The sequence below is a fragment of the Haliotis cracherodii genome, unplaced genomic scaffold (genome assembly GCF_022045235.1).
Source record: "Haliotis cracherodii isolate W230 unplaced genomic scaffold, xgHalCrac1.p SCAF_1, whole genome shotgun sequence".
Lineage (NCBI taxonomy): Eukaryota > Metazoa > Mollusca > Gastropoda > Lepetellida > Haliotidae > Haliotis > Haliotis cracherodii.
In genome coordinates this window covers 64,192,964-64,217,380 of record NW_027266264.1, presented here as the reverse complement: position 1 = coordinate 64,217,380, position 24,417 = coordinate 64,192,964, and the positions used below count along the sequence as shown (strand labels likewise).

General features: G+C 38.0%; 1 protein-coding gene across 2 annotated transcripts in view; it reads left to right on the top strand.

The window, feature by feature from the left end:
- The window catches only part of LOC139456291 (acetylcholine receptor subunit alpha-like 1), a 40,418-nt gene extending 17,057 nt beyond the window's left edge, over positions 1-23,361 (top strand). Inside the window, exons 2-5 of one of the 2 annotated variants that reach the window (XM_071237951.1) lie at positions 2,788-2,832; positions 6,623-6,732; positions 9,040-10,057; positions 22,471-23,361. In XM_071237951.1, the coding sequence (XP_071094052.1) occupies positions 2,788-2,832; positions 6,623-6,732; positions 9,040-10,057; positions 22,471-22,638 (1,341 nt within the window). In that variant the 3' untranslated portion in view covers positions 22,639-23,361. Of the gene's footprint in view, positions 1-2,787; positions 2,833-5,798; positions 5,909-6,622; positions 6,733-9,039; positions 10,058-22,470 lie in introns of both variants that reach the window. The other variant, XM_071238026.1, reaches the window with a different exon arrangement.
- The last annotated feature ends 1,056 nt before the right edge of the window (positions 23,362-24,417 follow it).

Sequence of the window (24,417 nt, the reverse complement as noted above, 5' to 3'; positions counted from 1 at the left end):
TGTCACCTGAAGATGTACACTCGGATAAGGCAAAGGTCGGTTTATCAGCATTTGTTCTTCACACGGTTAATTAACTAACTTTCGCGAACACCTGGTTTCAACGCTGAATCATATAATTTTCATCACTATTTCGCTTATGGAAAATCTGTTCGGCAGATAATCGACACGCATTGTTCTCTGACGTTGGCGTCTTTTATTTTCACTATCTTCACAATAGTAGTGGCAGTAGTAGGATACCTCTTTGTTCAACTTTGTGTGTAAGGATCATAAGTTGAAATAATAGTACATTCATATTCATACAACTATATGTTACGCTCAGTTATGCTAGTTATAAAAGACGACAGGGACAGACTGCTACAGCCTGATGCTTGTCTAAAATTTATCATGAAATTAGCAGTGGTTGATGACACTGATAACGTCTTTTCATTGTTACAGGAGTGGTCAACCTTTCGAATACTGCATGGGCTACTCAAATAACCGTCAACATAACCCTTCAAAGCAGACAATTGTCGTTTATTAGGGTCATCACCTTCAATTTGGGGTTCATATTAAATTAGCCTTCGGACGACCAACCAATGCATTCATGTACAGACATTAGGCTAATTGGAAGGAGATGCATCACGAAGATTCATGCTTAATATGACGCGTTCTATTTCTACGTACTCTCCAGTGCTAATTCGTCTTAATGAGGCGCATTTCATGACACATAATCGTATAGTGTCCTAGACGGAAAGTCAGTGTCCCAAATATGAGTATTGTATTTCAAATAGAAATCGCAGCCATGATTTAGCATAACGTTAGTAGACAGTGACCGCGATGAGGTCCATCAGTTGATTGTCTAGTTTGCTTCCAAACCGCTGTCAAATATTTTGTCAATAATCGATATATCATTTGTTGTCCTTAGCTCTATACAGAAATTCATATTGGGGAAGGCTGACGTCTTTCGTTGTTTAATAATTAGGAAAAAAATGGCTTGAATATTATACAAAGTAGTAAGTGGAATTCACTTTCTGTATCTTCTTCTTATGAATGCCAAGGTAGGATGAAGTTTACATTTTGTAAATATGGATATAAAACGTCAACACCAGGGAAAAATCAGTCTCGATTATCTCGAAGAAATGTTTTGTTCTCTTGAACGATATATGCAGAGGACATCAGTGCTACAATTAATCAGCGAGTGTGTATATGCTTTTGACTCCTTGATTCAGTCAATAATCATGATTTTTGCCAACGCAATTATTGAAACTTGTATCACACTTTCACTGACGTACGTCGATATTATTGTTATAACATTTATGTGAGTATCGAAATTCGGATAAGACGAACTAACTTCTAGAGTTTTGCATTTTCAAAGCTCAGCAACATTTTCTTATGTGTTTAAGACTGTCGGATCTCCGTGTAAAGTTAACAGTATTTATAGCAGAGTATCTGACTTATTCATGCGGTTTGTGTCCTCATAGATTGAATATTGAACGCCCAGTCCTATAGTCGTGTCACACAATGTTTCTCCTCCGGTCAATCGCCTCTGGTCAATCTCCTTTACTCCACATTGCATACATTTGATTAAGCGTCCATCTCGCAGAGAAATCAGGTGATCAGAACTCATTGAAACTTCCATTCTGTACACTTGACTTGGTGCAGCTTTCTACCAAGTGTCGCGGACTCACATTGATTCTGTCGTGGAGAGTCGGGTTCTACACTTAATTAAAGTTTTACCATCTTCATTTCGGCCCCATACTGCGCTGTATCTATCACAGTCATTCAGTATCGGATGACAAAAATGTTTTGGAATTGGATCACGTATTGTTTTACCTCCAGCTGAAATAACTTTGGTTCATCCATCTTTCATTACAAGATTTACCTGAACCATTGTAAACTACAATGTACAGGTTTGTAGCTGTCTGCTCTGTTATATTGTGGGCACCTTCTCTGTCTCCTTTGTCTGCTCCTTTCATTGTAGACAATGGTTTGTCTTCTCCTTTCATTTTAGACAATGGTTTGTCTTCTCCGTCACATTGCAGCCACTGCAGCCACTGGTTTGTCTGATCGCACCAAATTGCAGACACTGGTTTATCTCCTCCGTTATATTGCAGACACATGTTTGCCTCCTCCGTTATATTGCAGACACATGTTTGCCTCCTCCGTTATATTGCAAACACTTGTTTGCCTCCTCCGTCATATTGCAGACACTTGTTTGCCTCCTCCGTCATATTGCAGACACATGTTTGCCTCCTCCGTCATATTGCAGACACATGTTTGCCTCCTCCGTCATATTGCAGACACTTGTTTGCCTCCTCCGTCATATTGCAGACACTGGTGCAGGTACTGGTTTATCCTAACATTATAGTTTACATTGTAGGCACTGGTTTCTCGCCTCCGTCATATTGCAGACAATGTCGTTCTTCGTCATAATGTAGGAACTGGTTTGTTCCGGTTCCGTTACATTGTTGACAATGGTTTGTCTGCTCCGTCACATCGTAGACAGTGGTTTGACTCCCCCGTTACATTGTAGACAGTGGTTTGTCTGCCCTGCCCCAGATCTTGCCTTAGGAGGACAATGTAATCCCCAAACCACTTTGTCTTGGGACTATAGGAACTAGGCGCCCCTGGAGTGAGTACTTTCCCGGTTTCCCATATCAGTACAATGTGAACACAATCTTAATGTCCGGCGTTAATTAAAATGCAACAATGCAATATCGCAGACCATGACCTAGTGGTACTTTATTCTACGACTGCTGTGCCCCACTTTATAGCAACAGGTGCTCATGTCTGCTCCTCTGTTTTCAGGATGAGAAGAACCAGGTGATGACGACCAACGTCTGGTTGAGACAGGTGACATCAACTTCTATTCACGCTAGACGTTGCAGTTTGTATCTTTTACTGAATTAATCGTGGCTCTTACAAGAATAAGAACAGGATGGTTTAGCTGATTTGCCATATCTACCAAAAATTTAAGTTCTTACAAGTAGATCTTCTCATTATCTTGATCAGTAACCGTATAAGCTGATATCCAAACATTGTTATGCTCATTGCTTTAATTGTTATCATTTATAACTACGATGTGTCGTAATGTAAAATACCAACATGCCATTAAATACTGTGATCAAGTATTGATTTTGTGCATAAAGATGTCTCATATATTTGGCATGGAACTGCTAACAGTAGTAATTCATCCATGTAGTTGTGGATTGTGTGGGTATTCCCTTGGTGGTATCTCTCTCGTCTACTGCCTATCACTCTTCTCTTTGTACCTTATTCATGCACTGAGTCTTCTTTTCAGCACTGTGTAGCGAAATTGAACGGACATTATGGAGCTAAACGTCTTTCTATCACGCGTAAAATACTTGAATATACGCGAGATATCTCTGATACTGAGTGGAAACTACATTGCAAAACTCCTATCCAATTTCTGTGATATTTGCCTCATTTTCGTCTTTGTTCCACTCAGCGGAGCGAGATTAGATAACAACCTAAGCATAAATCCTCATCATCTGACCTAGATGGAGACTTTGCGTTCCACACCTCTTAAATTGATGAGGTCTTTACATAGCATTTGGTCATGTACATCCTCTGAAAATGTCGACTGAACACGATCCAATCAGATACCCATGCTTCCCAGCTTATCGGTCCATGCAATGTCCCCCGGGTCTTACAATACACACACTTTAATGTCAGGTACTGACAGTTTGGAAAATTTAAAGTGATTGATTCCATCTCAATATTAGTGTTTCCAGATACCATCCTTCTCTTGTTTGAGGTTTGCTCTGAACACGCATTCCATCGATGTCTTTTTGCACGCACTACGTGACAACCATGTTGATACTGTGCTCTTTTGTTCAGTAATATTCAAGGAAGAATTCCAACCAGATCATTTTTAAAGACATATTCTGGTAAATGTCAAGATTAATTTGACAAACATGGCGATTAGGTCGAAATTTCTTCAGATGATATACATGCAATATGTCAAAATGTTAACAGTTCATAATTTATTCACACTGGGTTGGAAAGCATCTGGTATGATTAATAGATTTTGTTCTGTTTAACGACTGTATTGTAATTTAGGGCTATAATTTGATCGACCTGACAAGTAAAACAGGTGACACATTTTTACACATGATGAATGAGTAACCACGTTGATAAGTCGTTTTTAAGTACGAATAGTGGTAAAGTTATTCACAATGCAACTCCAGAAACTGGAAACATTGAAAGTATCCCCATGCATGTCGTCAATGAATGTTTGAAATGTCTCTGTTTACTAATCCAACCACTGTATAATCAAGCATTGTATGACCTAGCTCCTGCTTCCGCTCAATGACTGCTTTTAATTCTATTTTACTTGGCTTGTGTCACTAATAATCTGTCTACTTGCATGGGAGTTATTACTATCACATCTCCAAACAGCACAGAAAGAAACCCCCGAAATGTCGATTTGAATCACCCTTTCGCTTTTTCCTTATTTTGCGAGCACTGCTGACAATATTTGCTTTATCCATGGAGAAATATATGTAAAACACCCCACCTGACTTTGGGAACATTACACATTGAGAGCAACGTCTCAGATAACACTTTGACCGCTTTGACAATTTCGGTATAAATAACTATTAACACAAGCGATTGTATTTATTGACTCATTTTTTTAATTTAAACAGTGTTCAACCTTAACATACTCATTTCACTAAATTATTCAAGACACGTAACAGTGATAATAATTTTATGTTATAAATGATACTGTTTTCGTGAATGATATCATCTCGCGGATTACATTGCTGCTTCAGGTATCGATCGCTATGTTATGATTTTATATAAAAAAAGTACAACTATCATCAACGGAATGAGTTTATAGAAACATTCAATTGTCTTTCTTTTCAGACAAATGACAGTTTGTAGTGTAGGTTAAATATACACATTCAAATCGGCAGTGCAATAAATGTTTGCACGTGTCATTCTTATTTTGCGTCAGGTCATTGCAAGATATTTGTAAATGCCACACACGCCTTAAAGTATTAGTGGAAATAGTGTTACTAATAATCACTTAAATTGAAACGGTCGAGTCCTCATGTGGCACTACCTTCTGAATAGTACTCGTCATCCTGTCAGGCCAAAGAGGAGAAAAACACGAATCAGAATATTGTGACTATAAATTCTTATTAAGGTTTGTTATCGGACATTTACTGGAGCGTGTGAGACTGTTTATTCCCCATAATAAAGCTTTATCACCTAATATAATGTCGTCAGTGCTCGTCGAAGAGAGTCAAGGCGAAAGGATTCTTGTGAAGGTATGCGACAGTGTCCAACTCATTCTATGGTAGAACATTGCTGTTGAGTCGATTGAATCCTCCGCTGTGTGCATGACAAGCACATTGAATTATGTCCATTTTAGTCATTCTGTCGCACTGTAAACCAATGTCACAAGGTGCACTTCTCCTGATGGATGTTGTATTGTCACATGCCAGCAATGAAATTGTATGGATTTATGCATTGAACATGAGGATGTTCTTGTGTAATGTTTGTAACAATTGTTATCATGCTCACCTTTCGTTTCCAGGGATGTATTTTAATATCTATATTAACTATTTTTGAAAGGTTGTCATATTCTTTCATTCCCATCGTGATAAATAAAAAACAACACGTTTCTCATCCCATTAATCTGTGTAAACAACCGTTTCTTCAGCACGTTTGACAATTGGTCTTTGGGAAAGGATGTATTGTTCTATTGCGTCCTTATTTCATTCCTTCTTAATGTGCTGTGTGGAGAGTGGCGTCTTACCTCTGCTTTATTTCTACCTAACGCATACCAGGAATGGTTCGACAGAAAGCTCACATGGGTCCCCTCGGAATACGGGGGAGTGGACAGACTGTATGTCCCATCAAAGGACATATGGCTTCCTGATATTGTTCTCTATAATAAGTAAGTGACTCGGTGTGGCCGACTGTTGTCACAGAGATGTTGTGATGTAATGTCTCCGTATGTGGTAAATTGCACATTGCTTAGCATTGTAGCCCATTGGACAGGCATAAGGTAAGTTTTGAGCTTATGAATAATTCATGCTGACATATTGCACATTTTAGTAGTTGTCTTTTGTTCATAAAGAAAGTTAAAAACAAGACTTGGAGAAAATGTATTATTCTGCGATTTTTGGCTTGGCAGAATCAGCTTATATATTTTTTTTTTAATGCGAAAATGCACATCAGTGAGAATGTGGAATAATAATACCCTCTGTGAACTCAGCAGGCGTCCATTTTACTTCGGTAAGTCACGCTATAACTGCACTGGACTAACAAAGAGTTAGATTTACTCTCTAATTCTATGAATCCGACTTCTTTACTAATGGCATGGACAGGGATCTTGGATTTACTCCGCATCGTTCTCCTCCATCAACGCTCCAACCTCGCCTTTCTGACGCCTTCCCTAACCTTGACTGCTAAGTGACACCTTCACTACTTTGAACCTAAAGTAACCTCATCTTTACCTTGACCTTCAAGCAATATCCTCACCTTAACCTTGACCTCTGACATAATGTTCCTGCCTGCTACGAATATTTCTACATATTTTCGACATCTTTTAGTTCGAGTAGACACACGACTGTATAAAGTTAACACGCCCGACTGTTGTATATGAAAGGTGTGGGAAGACTACAACCTAGCATGGACTCCCTCGGAATATGGTGGTCTCGACAGACTGGAGGTTCCTGTAAAAGCAATTTGGACCCCAGAGATTGTGCTTTTCAATAAGTGAGTAACGTGGGCGGGCCAAACCCAAACGTCAAAATGGACGTCAAATTGAATATTTTTACATGCTTACATCTATGTTGATATTGATAATTTTGTACACGAACATTTTATGAGATGTTAATTTCTATGAATCTGGTGTTGCTGTTATTTACATATTTGTGTTTGTTGGAGGCGCTACGCATGAACACGCGATTTTGTTCAATGTTGGCACTCAGATTGCCAGATACGGTACACATCAACCAATTTTCGTTTCATGATTTGTTGATTCGAAGTTATTAGCTGCAGGTGAACACGATTCTGCCTTTTAGTCTGACTTTTAGTATGCGTTTGACTTCCAGTTATCCATAGATAGTAATAGAGGTAGATACGTAGATATTTAGATATTCTACATACATGCAGATAGATTGTTCGATAGATATAATAGTTTTGATATTTTCTCCTTAATTCTCTTTAGCTGCTTTCTGTTCACATTAGCAATACAGTGAAACCTTATGTCAGTCTGGACCCCGTTAATCCGGAAACCCCACCTTCCGGACGATCAAATTAGGACGTATTTATGTATCTAAGAGGAACGGTACCGTCTGGATTAACGAGGTAGTTCTGTTAATGACTACGTGGTGAAAAAAATATTTCATCTTATTTGACTGTTCATGGATAAGATTACACACACAAGTCATTCTGTCCAATTTATTGGCCTAGAGGTTCCGACCAGATTGTAAGCTACGTGTCATACTTATTAAACCAGTGATTGCCTGTTCTATTAATGTCAGATACCTGGAGTTAATGAACTTTACCCACGTTCTCTCTACGATCTGAGGTGACAGAATCCTCCTAGAAACTTGCCAACTTTTCATGGAGTGTTTACTTTGGGGATTGACAATTTCAGATCATTTGCAGACTTCCCACAATAGAGACTGAGTCTAGACAAAAACATTACTTCAGACAGCTAGTATTAAGACCGATTAGGTGGAGAGGACTACCTTCGCGAACATGTTCATTATTATGTCTGTGGATAACAGATATTAAACAGATTGGCACGTCCTCTTGATGAAGATAGCATTGATAGACGCTCTTGGTAGACCCCATTTCTCGGTATAAGGAAACGTAAAGGAACGTCAGTGTTGGTCACATTTACAAGAATAAGCTCAGACCACGGACACGAAATTATGATACATTTAAATGATTACACATGGTTGATAAGCGAACGGGTAATTTATAACGTCCGTGTTTCATGTATGTTATTATATTTCTCTTTGGTCCAGAAACATGTTCATGTTAAAACGATTTTGTGTATAATTCATTTCTTTTCATTTTAGCTTTCAGTGTTTCAACATTACTGTTTTGAAACAGTAAATTCAGCATTTCAAGAGCACTGTATGCATTGTTTATCGTGTGAAGCAAATGGCTTATATTTTATTTTACGAACACAACATTGTGCCATAATTGTTATTGTGTTGCGTTCTCTGTCCATGTTTTGTACAATCCGCATTGGTGTCTGGAATTGTATTTGAAAGAACAGATTAGTTTTGTGTGTTTATTAAGTAAGGTCTCATATATGAACAATGTCTATGAAAGGATCCTTTTAAGTGGAAGTTGATGATCTTTAAATATAATGAAAACAAGAATGACATTGACGTAAAATGGATAATGATTGCTTCTATAGAATTCATTTTCCCCATAAGAGAAATAAGGAACAAAGACATTGTTATAAATAATTCCATCACAAAAATGATGATGTACTTACAGGGATCCTTGGCCGTGTGTTATAGTCTTAGTCTTCTGATGTTCTGATGTTATTATACTAACTCTATATTCTGGTGTGATCTCTTTTTCCAGAGCTCTATACAATATTATGCATATCATTTAATATATTACAAAGCAAAGAGTCAGTCAAATGTGAAACTAACGCTTGACTAGAACACATGATAAAACTGCAGGCCCGTGAGATGTGGCCATTGCGGGCATTGCGGGGCATTTCACTTCCTCCGCGGGCAGTGCTAAATGTGATTTCTTCAAAATTGAGACAGTTCAAAAAATAAATTCCAAAAACAATCAATGTAATCTAACACTGATGTTAGTCTTATTTACCATTTCTTTCACTTGGTATTGTATGGCGTTCGTCAAGGTACTAACACTTAGAGATAATGATAACTATACTCTTGTAGTGTCTCTTCTTAGCCAACTGCTTTGTATCAGTTTGAATCCCGATGTAGCAAGTAGAACTTTCGTAGCCATTAGCGATGGGTGCAGGCCGGAGTTGCTGAGGGTAACCTTGTCTCGTGAAATGATGTCGTCTATTATTTCCAGTGCCGACGGCAACTACGAGGTGACGTTGATGACGAAGGCGACCCTCCATCCCGATGGTCTAGTGGTGTGGGAACCTCCAGCTATCTATAAGAGTTCCTGCATTATCAATGTCAAGTTCTTCCCATTTGACGTTCAAAATTGCTCAATGAAGTTCGGGTCCTGGACATATGACGGCGACCAAGTAGATCTAGTCCATATGTGTTCCAACACACAAGGTCCCAGTGCCACTATCCCCCAGGGCGTGGATTTGAGGGACTTCTATCCTAGTGTGGAATGGGACATTTTGGACGTATCTGCCAGGAAGAACACAAGAACGTACCCTTGTTGTAATGAACCATATCCTGACATTACATTCGAAGTAACGATCAGAAGAAAAACCTTATTCCATACCGTCAATCTAATTATTCCCTGCGTTGCCATTTCGTTCCTGACCGTTCTTGTGTTCTACTTGCCATCAGACTCAGGGGAGAAGGTTACCCTCTGCATCTCTATCCTGCTCTCATTGACCGTGTTCTTCCTGCTGCTCGCCGAGATTATTCCTCCAACATCCATCGATGTCCCACTTATTGGGAAATACCTTCTTTTTACAATGATTCTTGTTACACTGTCTATTATTGTGACTGTTATTGTTCTAAATGTACACTTTAGGTCACCTTCTACTCATACCATGGCACCATGGGTTCGACGAGTTTTCTTAAACATTCTGCCTAAACTTCTTGTTATGCGTAGACCACAGCAAGAACCCGAACGAATGCAACAAAAAGTAGTTGTTAGGACATGTAACGGGATTGAAGTTCGGGACACATCTGGTGAAAACAGACATATGAACTTAGGTCCCGGCTTCGAACCCCAAAGGCCAACGGACTTTGGTCGACCGATCCACGAAGAGCTGGTTCCTACTATTGACCAGCACACAGCGCCGCGACTGAGAAGAAGATGGCCCAAGGACGTGCAGGAGGCCATAGAGTCAGTAACTTTCATAGCAGAACACATGAAGAATGAGGACAGCGCAGCATCGGTGAGAGGAGCAAACAAGGCTCTTGGCCTTTTATATCTTTTTTACATTTTCAGCTTCAACGTGTATTTTACATGTGTTTTTATGTGTCATGGTTTATTTTCACGCAATTCTTTAATTTCAGTTTTTGACACCACGAAGACATTTTTCGGTTTCACGTGCACGGCTATTCCTACGCTCATTTACCTTGTCGAGAACAAGTGTGTCACGAGATGTACAGTTAATCTGTGCTTTCACGTCAGCTACTTTTTTAACGTATGTTTAAACTAAGATCCATGGTCATACGATGTGAACCTGCAATCAATCGAAAAGTATTCAGCGCTTCACAGGGTGGACTATGTAATTAAGTGCTGTTATATTTCACATGTGTTTATTCCCATCAGTCTTTTAAAGAGAACATCGAATTACAAATAATGTGAAGGCCATTAAATGCAAAGCGTTAAGAGAGCATTTAGTTTTTCAAGGTCTGAAATATTTGTATCTCAACTTGCCCAACAGTAGACGATATCCGAAGAGAGACAATTGTCAAATTATTGTTTACCCTCAACGTATAAAACGGTTGTTCGCTAAACAACTAAAACGTGACGATGCATTTTGGGCCATACGACATTTAAATACCAAAAATACGTTTCACTGATTTAACGTTCATTGTCATGAAAACGATATATTAGTATATGAGTTTTCGTTTCTGTGTCATTTGGACAAAATCATCTCGAATCTTTCGTTTCCTTATTTCTGTTGAATTATCCTGATCTGGAAACATGAAGGATTTTATTCTAGGACGAGGAGACGTTTGTTCTATATCGCACATGTATGGTCGATGGGTTTGTCGATGATGTGTTAAGGAAGATAATAGGGTTAGAACCATGTGTCCGAACGGTACTTACACTGTATGAGAGATGTTATTCATGCGGAAAATAGATCCAGCGTCTAAGGGCAGCGTAGATGATTATATACACAGAATAATAGGTTACATTTAGGTAATATAAGTTTCAGTACTGGAGTCACATTTGTGAAATACTTGTGTAAGCCGTTGTCTATTTTAGATCATGCCGCGAAGATATTTATGTTCTGAATATACTGATCGGCTGCTTTGTTGTGTGTTTTGGGTGGTGATTGATAGTATTTAGTAATTAGATCCGTTATGTTTGTTGCCTACCTTAGCAAACAGTGCTGATACATTAAGGTGTAGAATCGCAATATGTTTGTCATCTGTGCTGTAGAGGAAGTACCCAAATCTCTGAAAACAGCTTATCTACATGAGAAATCAATATTTGAAGCAAGAGATGTTAAACCACACATAAATTTGTTTTTTTTCAGTAAATATCTGGTAGATTAAGTAAAATTAAAATCAAAGTGGAACCCATGGGTCGGCTGCTGTGCATATTATTTTGTCAGTCCTCAATTTCCAAATTGTCAAATACTATTTACAATGGTGTTATGTGGGGGGAAATACGAACCGTTATGCTTAATACAGCCATGACATTTTGAAATATTTACCTGACAGCACTTCTTACAAAAATCCGACCAGTAGTTACTTTAAATACTCAGTGTACTTACATACGCGTTGGTTAATGCAGCGTTGCGGTTTCTAGAATATTTAGATATTGTAACATACATGTATTTTAGGTGGAAAACTCTACGACCAGCAGCTGGTATTGTCATATTCACAGCTTGACGATTGTCGCTACTCTATGACGTACTGTGATGTCTTACTTACAAAAGAACATTACGACGTCTCAATAGTGATGTATACGTACTTAAACCTTCAACGTTGAAAGGGTAAATTCAGTTTACCAATTGCAAGGGTTGATGGTTGGCAATAATGCTTATATGATGTCTGCGTTAAACGCCTCTAGGGTGTCTCTTTGAAGTGGTTTAAGAATTACAGTGACAGGTGGGTCAAAACCGATCTTTACTGATCCCTGGAATTAGTCCATTCAACCTATTTAATACATTATATTCAACCTATGCCAATCACTGATCACTACCGATATTACTATCATTTATCATGATAGAACGCGATCACAGGTATATACGTTGGGAACCTCTGAACTGAAAACACAGTAGGTGGGTGTAGTGACAAATACAGCCTTCATTCCAACCTTTTCTTAGAAACATTTAGAATAAGCTTTGGTTAACGTTTGTAAAAGGTGGTTGTCACCAATAGTTCAAGAAGGCAATCATAACAGCAAATATAATATATGCACGTCAGTGTATATTACATAATTTATGAAAGCTTTAATTCGAAGAAAAGAAATTATCGTCCTGGAATCAATTGGATTGGTATGAATATATCATTCAGATGAATATGTTTGGCTTTAATTTTAATGCAATAATAATTGAAATTTTGAAAGACTACGATATCAAAGCTAAGGTAAAGCAAGAGTGTAACATGAGTCAAACATGATCGTTCCCTTCTGAACATGACGTTGAAAATCTTCGACTTGACCAGTAACAATCTCACAACCAAACCTCTGTCCGCTGGTTCCCAAAAAATCATCCTGCATGTGATCAATGTTATGATATGTTGTCAATATATCAGCTACCATCAATTCATTGTGCTCGGGACTAAATGATTATGTTTATATAATATTTTTCCATGACTTATCTCCCCATCACCTTCTCCCCCTTAAATCCCTATGCGCCCCCAATCATTCCCTCCCATCCCTCCCATCCCGCCTTCCTATTTCATGTCTGTCTATCTGTTCATGTTATTCCAATCCAATAGTAGATATGGCGGCCACTGCAGTTGAATCGTTATATGGTTTACCCCTGAAGAAAATCATAGAATGTTAATTTGATAATACAAAGTGTACCAAAATAAGCATAATGGTCTGGTTCGCCGTCATGTGTTGTGTTCATGTGGAACTTCTGCATCCTTATAAATTTATCCTACGCATCAGTATCATACATCATACAGCCCTATTGGGATTCAGGGTTAAAATAGATCCACAGCGTAAAGAGAGCTGCCTAAATTGATGGGGTGTTTCAGGGTTGGTGACTTGGTTCATCGTGTGACAATGTGTCCTATCATAACTCAAGCAAACAAAGCACCATACATAATTTCAGGAATTGTTATTATGTGGGGAGAGGGGAGTGGGCTGTTTTGTTATGGAATTTCAATTTATAGTTTTGAAAATGTGAAAAAGTAATATTACTATCAATTAGAAAACTATGTCTGCTCAATTACTAACTCACGTCCTTGGGAGGTATGGAAAAACGATTATAGAATAGAGGGAATCACTTGGTTTAGTCATCACATTCTACGAATGCTTTGGTAGTGGATCCCGGGCAGTAACTTTGACAACGACAATAAGGCACAGCAAATACAAAATTGAGAGAAAATCCGTTTCCATAATCATAATAATAATTATAGTTAAATAAAAGCGACCAAAACGCTTACCATTACCATGATAACACACTACTAAAAGCAGATTTAATTGTACGATTCCAGCTATAAGAAATATCTACTGCAAGCATGTGTTCAAATCACTGTCAAATAGTGATGATCCAGGTGTTCGCGAAAACCTCGATTGTCAGTCAGTCTCAATGATGTCTCAAACTAAGCTGCTCTTAGATTGGTTTCCCTTTGAAAGTTTTGGTTAGTATGTAACGTATTTGGAACAACTTCAAATTGTTATTATAATATGTAAGTACAGATCAAAATTATCGAAAACAAGGTGACAATGACTAAAAGAGATCTGGGACTGATTGCCGTTTGGTACCTTAACACTGAGCTCGGAATATTAACAGATATAGCTGATTGATTCTAACCGAATTCAACTGGTAGATATGTGAGTGGTACACACACAATTTCAATAACCCGTCTAATCAACCCAAGTAAATGAGTCTAAAGTCACATGGTAATGGCTACATGTTGCGTATAGCTGCTTTCATGTCATAACCTTTACAATTATTAATAGACTTAAACAGAAATAATTTTCAAGACAGGATATCCAAAGTCAGACTACTTCAAGGGGTAAAAAAAGACTAACTTCGAAATTGTTCGGCTAATAACAACGTAAGGTATTTGAAGTGACATGATGTAGACATAATAAGTAGGTTACCAGATGTGTTCATATGAAATAATGCAGGTTTCATTTCACAACTTTCGTGTCTTCGACTTACACGAATTTGAATGTATAGGTAATGCTTTGATTTGTCGAAGATGCTGATTTAAGAGATTGTGTAATCTTTCATCAATAGCAAGTCCTGACCTCACGAGACGTAAATGAAAGCGACAAAACCCTTACCAATAGAAGAGTCGATTGTACGATTCCGACTATATAATGAGCATGCGTTTATGAATCACTATTAATAAGTGATGATGCCAGATGTTCGCGAAAAGATGAGCATATCCTGTCCCACCGGTGACATCCGTCACAAACACATGAAAAGGCAAGTCATTTGTTCACCTGAAAAAACACGGGAACATATGATACAAGTCAAAATAGGGAACTGCATCGGACATCGTTTTTGTCAGTGATGCGTCAAATTTAGAAATATTGATGGTAATTAAACGATATCAGATCATCGATTTACCTGAAGCATGAGTAACGTCTTAGCCAAATTGCTTTGTTTTGACTTTGCCATTCCGACTCAGATCAGCAAGAGGGGGAGCACAACTGGTGCCAGTTGGGCTGCCAACTTCTTGCCTGAATGTTATTTCCCAAACAATGTTACATATATCTTACCCATGAAGAAGTGCAGCGTTTCACATATTGACAGGTGGCTGCGACAGAATTTTTTTGCCACGTTTTCAGTTTGTGTATTCCAACAGTGACAACATAACGCCCTGACTTAATCAATTCTGAAAGACATTCAACAGGTTCATCTTCCATTTGGCCTATTTAGTGGCATATTCTTCGACAGCATCCATAATAGTTTTATAGTTGTGATACCAATTGGTAGGGGCTGCTCGCGATACTTTGGTCCATGTATAACTGCCGAAGGTTGCTATTGTCAACAATTGAGAAGTCACCTGTGATTATTTTACCTATAGGTTGGTAACAGTATGGTGAGAATTGGCAGCCCCAAGTAGGAATTTACATCAACAGCTGCCAAATCAACGTTCTGTAATACGTCCCTATAATTGAACAACGTTGTAAAATGGTGCTCGTATTGGAAAATGAAATTCTTGTTGGTTCCTGAAATCTTAAATATTATGGGACATGGGAGAATGATTTATGTCTGAGGACTTTGTTTAATTTTAAGTCATTGCCTCCCTTTTTAGCAAATTTCAAATTCAAGAACATGCGGTCTTTGTCCTATTTAGTGGAGTCTTTTTGTGGCCTGTGGATTTTTCGTTTCAAAGCAATATCAAGAACTATACTGTCTAGTCGATGCTGTGGGCTCTTACTGTTTGTAGACACACCCATTAGCAAACGTTGCTGGGATCGTTTAATGTCTTTCAGAGACACAGAGTATCGTCTTGTTCTTACTTTGTCCCAATGGTTCCTGATCGAGAGGCAACAAATCTTCCAAATGAATGGTATCATTGGCCTTCATCCTTTCTTGTCACCATGTCTGCGTCGACGTCTTTGGGATGCCTGAAACAGATTCAATTCATTGACGTTGGCAGTTCGCTGGTAACAAAGACTGACAACGTCTTTCATTTTGTCATTACATCCATATAATATTGCTTTTAGAAAGGACAATACAATCCCATGGTAAAAAATCATCTTTGGTAAAGGACTTGGTCATAGTTAGATTGTTTGATATTTCGAAATATCAGCCACTCATTTGAGTCCGTACTTGATCATTGCAGATTTCAGAACTCTCAAGTTTAATGCCAAGTTGTAAATCCATTTGAACATATTTGATAAATTTCATACGCATATTTCAAAGTTTTCTGTGATTTAATCGGACATTTCCAGTGGACAAATTGGGCCTTTATTATACCTCGTTGTTTAACCTTCACACATCATATGAAACAGTATGAGTAAGGACTTCACATGAATTTAGTTACGTATTTCCCTGTGCACATGAAGGCATTTTGTAGTTGTAGTATTAGGTGATTTATGCACATTACACCTCAACAGGGTGTGTTATCGTAATGCAGGTCCAGCGTTGATTATTAGTGTCTTGTCTGACATTGAGACTTTGTCTCAATGTAATTAGGGTGCGAATGAACTGCTACATATTCTTCATACAATTTGCCTTAACAGAAAAAGCAAAGTGTTATTCTGACGGTTTCAATCAGATAAGCCGGGACAGCCTGTTCGCCCGAGCCTTGTTCCCGTCAACTATTTACCTGGTTGCATGTTTTGTTTTGAAGTGAAAGTCAGATCCAATGTGATATGTGTTCACCTTATATGAATCTAATGAGTTTGTCTCAAGAAAGTGTTCTTGGGCTTTTTCATGTGGGGAAGATGGTTTCAAAACATATATATATGGACTCTAATTTTCTGTCACCATGGATATATAACAGTAATACAATAAATTACTTTCACATATCCATATGCAGGAAAACTTGGCTGTTTTAGAAAACTGTTTCTATTTAGTCTTGTGATCTAATTTTCTATCTGTAGTTAAGATCAGTGATCAACGTAGACATTTATATTAGTTGACTATCCAACAAAGCCTCAGGGTATGAAAAAATTAAGTTTTGAAGTCAAGCCACACAAAACATCACAATATGTTCTCCTTTCCGTCTTCAGGGTGAGCTTGTTTCCGCAAACCGTCAAATCCATTAATTTACCATTCAAAGGCCTTTTCCAGAAGATCAGGACAAATCACCACGGTACATGTAGGCCATTAGGACATGTTGTATCTGTATCACCTGCAACGTACAGTGTCTTGAAATCAAGGATAAAGGCAACTGGAGCCCTTGTGTCTAAATCCATAAATGGTCATTGTAGCAGAAGTCAGGTATGCTAAATCGGCTTTATGTATTGTAAAAGAACCTACAATCAATCAAACTCTTGGTGTTGTGTTTAACCACGATCATGTTTAAGTCTTGCTTTAACGCAAGGAAACTTCTACGCTGGGGACTTTTTTAAAGATGACCGACATTTACCTGATTTTGAGCCGTCTTTGAAGTTAAATTCTTATATTCTTTGAAATACTGGAATTTCCCCAAATCTTATTGAAGTAAAAGTTATATAAATTCTAATTCTTAGAGGTTTGAATTTCATGAGTATGCGTGTGATGGTTATCTAAAGGCATTTTTTTATGCCAGACGAGTATGTTGACTTTTATAGAAAGCAGCATCACGTCGGCCATAACTTCTTAAGATCATAAAGTATAAAGCAATGGTGCAACCGCCAACCGCAGTGCGGGCCATTCGGCTTAGGCGATGAAGTTTACTGTACAGAGTTGAGTCCTTTGTTTGCACCAGGACCATCGTTGGTTCGAATCCCAGATCCTTGATTTGTTAGCATTATACCTGTTCATTTCACCACTGTTGTAAAACCCGAGACCCGGATATGTTGCAGGACAAGTAAACAATCATACATGTAATCAGAACGGTTCTGAGGTTCGAACCCACTAGCTACGTGTCCTGACGGGTCTGCGGCGCCTTAGATGACTGCGACACCCGAGACTCCTCCGATATAAGACAATATTTGTTTGTCTCTTCATTAGACTCTTTTGGTCTTGTACCGATTTCAAAGATTTCGTTATTATATTCCATGCGTCCATGAAAACAAATTGGAGCGTAATTGATGCAGTAATTTTATTTTAAAGAAAGTAACTTGATACTTTTAGTTGTTTAAGATATTTACATGCACTCAGGTAAAAGCGATCATCAGGATGATCTTCTTGATATATAGGTATGTCATATGGTATCATAGCACACGAGGGACTCTCAAGTGGTATCGTGATTGAATCGTTCGCTCGTCACGCCGAAGACCCAGGTTTGATTCCTATATGAAACCCAGTCCTGTTGTCTGCCGCCATCATATGGCTGGCATATTGCTAGAAGACTGGGGTAAGAAATGAATATACAACCACATGACCCCTGCCATGTTTGAAATGTTGTAAATTTGTACCTACAAAAGCAAATGTTTATTTTCGAAGACAAGACAAGACAAGATACCCATCATCAGTCGTCCATAATGCGATTTTTTTTTTAATAATTAAAAGTTTTAAATCAAATCATATTTTTTAAATTAATATTTAACAATAACACTACAAATTTAAGACATTATGAAACTTGCTTGGATATTATTTTATTTAAGATAAATTATATGGAATAGATGGCAGGAAGATTCTGGAAACACTTTTCTCTGGGATTTTGTTTACCCTGAAATTTCTTCTTTTTATTTTGCCCGTTTTGTAACATAGTAAATATTGTAAATTTCAACATAAATACAATTTCGCTAAGGACAAGATCTTGTGTATAGTGATAGGTGATACTCATTGGGTTTAAGAGAAATGACCGCCTCTGTGGTCTTTTGGTAGAGCGTCCGCCCTGAGAGCGGAAGGTCCGGGGTTTGATCCCCGATCGCGTCATACCAAAAGACGTTAAAAGATGGAACTTGTTGTTACCATGTCTGGCGCTCGGCATTAAGGGGCTAAAACAAGGACTGGTCGGCTCGGAGTCAGTATACTGTGTCTGAGTGGGGTATTCATGTTAAACTGCGGCATGGTATCTCAGTGAGCTAGCACTATAAATCGGCATCAGTCCGGACTAGTACAAGCAGCCACACAAACACATACATACACGTACATGCACGTCGCTATATAAGTGCAATAATCTTGGACGCGACGTTAAACCCCATTTCACCTCACCTTTAAGAGAAATGAAATCACGTGCATAAACTTTTGCCCTTACTCTAAAACTTGAACGTCAATTCCTTTTTAGTCTTGGATTCCAAAGCTTCATATAAACCCACCCTCCCAGATACATGTGTATTGGCTTCAGCAAATACGATCAAGGAAGTGGTTTCTCGTAAACGCAAAGCATTTGCAAGATCTGTTTGCATTATAAGAAAAGAACCAAGTCAAATTATGTAAAGACATCTGCTATTTCCAATCTATACACTGACACACCACACGACAAACAGAATGTTTTTATTCATGGGACATTTGTCACAAACGTGATGACGATTAATATACTTGCATATCTCGCTTTCAAAAATGAAAGCAATTTTTACTGAGTTTACTGAGAATACAATAAGTGAAATACTGGACTTCCTCACTGATAACATGTGGCATTTAGACAAGATATAAGCATCCCCATGGGCACCAATTGTGTTCCCCAGCTTTTTATCTATGTGTCTATGCATATGAATCGGAATTTCTGCTCGAACTGACAAAAACTCTGGAATTAGGCCTTTATGTTTCACTTAAGCTTCAGGTATATTGATGATCTGATATCCTTCAATAATGATCAAATAGCCTATACCCTTCGAATGATTTATCCACCAGCGAAAGCGTCTCATTTGTTTCATATTTAGGTCTTTAAATAAAGATACAGAGTGACTGCAAACTGTCAACAGAACGACATGACAAGAGGCATTTGAGGCCAAAGTAAAGCTTTCAAAAAGTTTTAAGTAGACATGTGGAGGTCATTTCCAAATATGACGCACCAGAGACCAAAATGATATCCGATTCAATTCCTTATTTGGACATTCATCATATGATTCCGTGTTTGTTCAGGTGAACACTTGACTTGACTTTGCATGTGTTTGGGAAGGTATACACTGTTGGAACAGGATACTCTCATATTCCTGCGAACACCATTTAATGGTGATTCATAAACATGCTTATGTTATAGTCGGAATCGTAAAGTCTTTAGTAGGGATTTTCTATGATTATTTGATCATTCGACCTTTATATTCAAAATGCATTCGGGTTTCTTTTTTGTGATATGGCAAAACCACCTGACTAGTGCGAACAGCATGCCTTTAGTTTTCAAAATGCTTATCCATCATAATAACATGGAAGTCGTAATTCTCTGAATAATTTTAAATCATTGTTTTGTCTTTCGTCATGCGCCAATATGTAATCAGTAACTAAAATTCCAGGTGATCCATAGAGCCTTGTAACAAAAACCTCTTTGTAAAAATAAATACTTTCTTAATTCTTTTAGCTCACCTGTCCTGAACTTTCATGCCTAGCAAAAATGTCCTTATTGTCCGGTAATCACAACAGTTTGTTTGCATCAATACGAAATTTGATATGCTGTAAATAAGTATTTTCTTGTTTTACCCTGCTATGGCCTTTGGCCTTCACACATGCCCGTTTATCTAGAGCTACTGCATTTTGGAAATTTCATCTGAAACCCCTGGCTTCATAAACCGAAAATTGTATGTATAAATTATGATCTCAGCACTTCTAGAATAATAGATTTCTCATTCGATTTTCAAAGGGCAGCCATGTGGAATATGGCCTCTTGGCACTGTGCATAGCACTGTGGAATGAATATTCATGTTGTGAAACTTTACCCCATTAATGATTGAATGTTGCCAGTATTCCAGAAACAATCAGGTGAGCTGCACTGGCTATGTTGTTTCTCACATTAACTTATTTAGTTACTTGTAAAATAATTAGCCCTGATCACATTACATGAAACATGCATATATTCACATATACTGCATTTTAGGGTTGAGCTTTCAACTCGATGGATATTCCTGGTTGCAAACTGGGCGGTTAATCTTTGAATATTGGTTTGAATTCTCAACACAGCATAATAACATTTAAGGGCAAACCTAATTACTTTACTTCAAACATGACTTCAGGTTATTACCTTTGAGAAGATTCTGCTTGTAGAAGTGACGTTGGGATTTCATCCAAATTCATCAACAATCAAACAAGGCACTGAATTAGGAAATAGATTGCAGATAAAAAACATAAATCTGAAAAACATAAAATTTCCTCTGTGACATCAAAACAGAGAATAAAATCCCTTAGGACCCGTAATATGTGATTTGTTTTGATGATACTGTTAATACATATAGACACTCAAACATTGCTATGTGATGTGCCTGTTATCTGGAGGCTAACTTAATTATCAACGTTTTATAAACTTCTCCATCTAAATACCACGATACCCTATCATTGCCTGAAATTTATCTAAGACTTCCTTTATCCCTTGATCATTGATAATTTTGAAACATTCCAGAAATTGTTGATTTGTTTCTGTTATAAATGAAAACGAAACATACATTAAATGAGGGGTAAAAATTTTGGATAATAATTCTCGGCGTAGGTCATGTTTCGTTTTGAAAGAAGCCGACTATCCTTCGTAATCAGAGGATGTCTGGTAGGTATTTCTTCTTGTGTACACAGGTGTCGGTTTATTGTATACAATCTTTGTTGTTTAACGCCGCCCTCATGACTGCGGTCTGTAATTAATCGCGTCTGGCCCCGACAATCCTGTGATTCATATCATCGATCCACGCAATTGAGATACGATGTCATGCAATCACCAAAGTCCCCCAGCCTGATCACCTGTTCCTTTAGTCGCCTCTTTCGACCATCATCGTTTGTTGGGGACCTATAGTCATAACAGGAATCCTCACGGGTATTTCGTGTACTAAAAGCGATTAAAAAAAATTTCACTCACCCATCCACTGACTTACACCCTTTGTGTACGATAGCTTCATGTGTCGTTCTTCACAGATACACTTTTTCACGTTTTACATGGCATATTCTAATTGTATTTATCACCATGTTTATATGTTATGAAGATATGTAGTAGATTTGAAATCATATGGTGTGATTAATCCTTGACATTAACCATCCATGAAAAAACCCATGGTATATATAAGGGTTTGTTTATAATAAATAATGTCATGCCTAGTAACCCAACGAACATTCCCTACTAACACCTAAGGTGAATATGAGTGTTTTCCCAGTAATAAATTCCAAGCTAATGATCATATCACTTTGATCATATGTACTCACCGCTAAAAGAAACACGAATCACAGAAACATGTAGAGAAGTGTGCATGTTAAGAAGAGATGTTTGCAATGTGTACCACTTAATGACAATCAGGTGTTGCCAAAGTGTCTTCATTCTTATCACGATATGCTGCGCGTGATTTCCAAACTTTCCATGCTAATCCTGCACGAGACAAATGATGCATCTCAAATTGTGGATCTATGACGTCACATGTGATGCGTTCATGAGCGTCGGTTCATGCTATATTCGTTTGTGCATCGAACCAATCTAATATCTCTTGAATATGAGTAATTCTTCATATATATTGACCAACATGTATGGTATTCGCGTTTCATTGTCGGTGAGTATATATTGAGCTTCGAAAAGTACACTGTCATCAGAATCCGCACTTAAATATACGTCTTTGGTAATTTTATATTACTCCAGTCAATATCTTTAAGAGAATAACAATATTTAGAAGTATCTGCATCCGATAAATCATTTCTTCCCTATCACTGATTACATCTGTATCAAAATCCATTATATGTTTCCAAGGTCAACAGCATAAGTCTTATTTCAACAGATTATTGAAGATTGGAAGTACGTCGCCATGGTGTTAGATCGGCTGTTTCTATGGATCTTCACGATTGCCTGCGTAGTTGGAACTTTCGGCATCATCCTACAGGCACCGACAATTTACGACAACAGGGAACCGCTAACAGCGCACCAGAGACCTGACGACGAGTGTTAGGAGGCAATGAGAGACCAACTCACACCCACACCGGATTCTAGATCGCCAGACACTACCAGGTGCCATCCAGCTGAGGGTGTTGGTTACCTGAAGGTGGTGTAGGCACCGCTGTGGTCGTACGTACTGCCCATAGGGGACAATTCTAGATATCAACCATAGGGAAGATCACAGGCGTTTAACTCTTTAATGAACTCTTTTAACTACTATGTGATGAATCTTCCCATATTCTCACAGTAATGGACATTGTTTTTTCTCGTCTGTAACTGTTTATTGAGATATATTAGCACAACAATGTTATTTGTGCTAAAGAGTCTTATATACTATTGAGTGTTTTTCAATCGGTCCTTGTGCTAGAACGATTTTTAAGTCATTGAAATTATTAACATCATGTTGTGACTGATTATAGTACCTTTTATCCTTAAAGGATTGTCATGTACATTCTGGTATATATTTTCCTGAAACTAACACTGCCTCATACCTTCAGAACTAAAGGTGATAAATTGTAAATGTGTGATTGTATGTTTCCTGCCGTGTGCATAATTCCACGATCTCTACAAGAATGAATGAGTGATATTGTCCTGTATGAATGCTATTTGATTTTGTACATTACAGAGGTGGTTGATTGTTATAAGAGTAGCATATTGTTTATATCTTTCTTTTGCAAATTGTCTACCGACGGCAATATGAAAAAAACATAATTGCTTTAAATAAATTCCAATGAAGTACGCGTCTCATGTCATTTGTATTCCAAACTAGGTTTGTGTACTGAGGTTTGTGCAAGTTGTACTCACCACCATAGTTAATCGAGACTTTGACTTAATGTAACATATGGATATTCAACTTGAAATGGGTGCATTGTTTTGTTCTGGAATACGTTAAAAAATTTAACATGAAGCATATAGAAATATGTACAATTATACCTTTTGTTGTAATCTTAAGAAATGACCATTGGCGATTAATATTAAATTGCATTTCGCATAGTTACCACGACAAGCCGATGACTGTCTGATAGCATTATGTAGCATTTTCTACTTTGCAACACATATAACTTGTAAATTGAATTGATATCGTTGGATCTGCTTCTCAGTCTTTGGTATATTTGCGGTCACAGATTCGCCTTCATCAGAGAGCGCCTATGTCTCCGTTTACGCTTCATTAATGATACATTTGTCGAAGAAAATCAAGCGTCGGGACGTCGCTGAATCTGCTTCATTAAGCCAGGACCGGCCCTGCAATATTTCTGGGTAGCAATCAGGATCTGATTTGCAGACATGTTTGTCATTTTGACTCTTGACTCCCTTTGTAAATGTGGGGAAATGAGGAGAGTAGATCGGTATGGTGTACACTGTGTAGGACATTTTAGACATGGGGTGATGTATGGGAAATGATGATATACGAGTCTAATCTTACAGTTCCCATTTCCCGTCTTGAAGAAAGCTTCGAATGGAGCCAGTATGTGATGATGTCAGTTTTATTGTATCTGTCAGGCGCGCTTGAAAAATGACAAGGGATAGTCGCGTTAAACCTTCAGTTGACGAAGAACTATATCACTAAAGTGTATTGTAAGCCTAAGTTCCTTTCATGATGTTATAAGCATGGTGCGTGATGTACACTGTTGGTGTTTGTTGACGAAAACTAATCATGACGAAATATACGATGTCTAATTTAACCGTCACTAATTTTCTTTTGTGGTTTTGATTCGTCAGGGGCACATATTTTTGTGGGAGGGCAACACCACATTATGTCTTTGTTGGAAATACTCATTCTATCATTTTACTG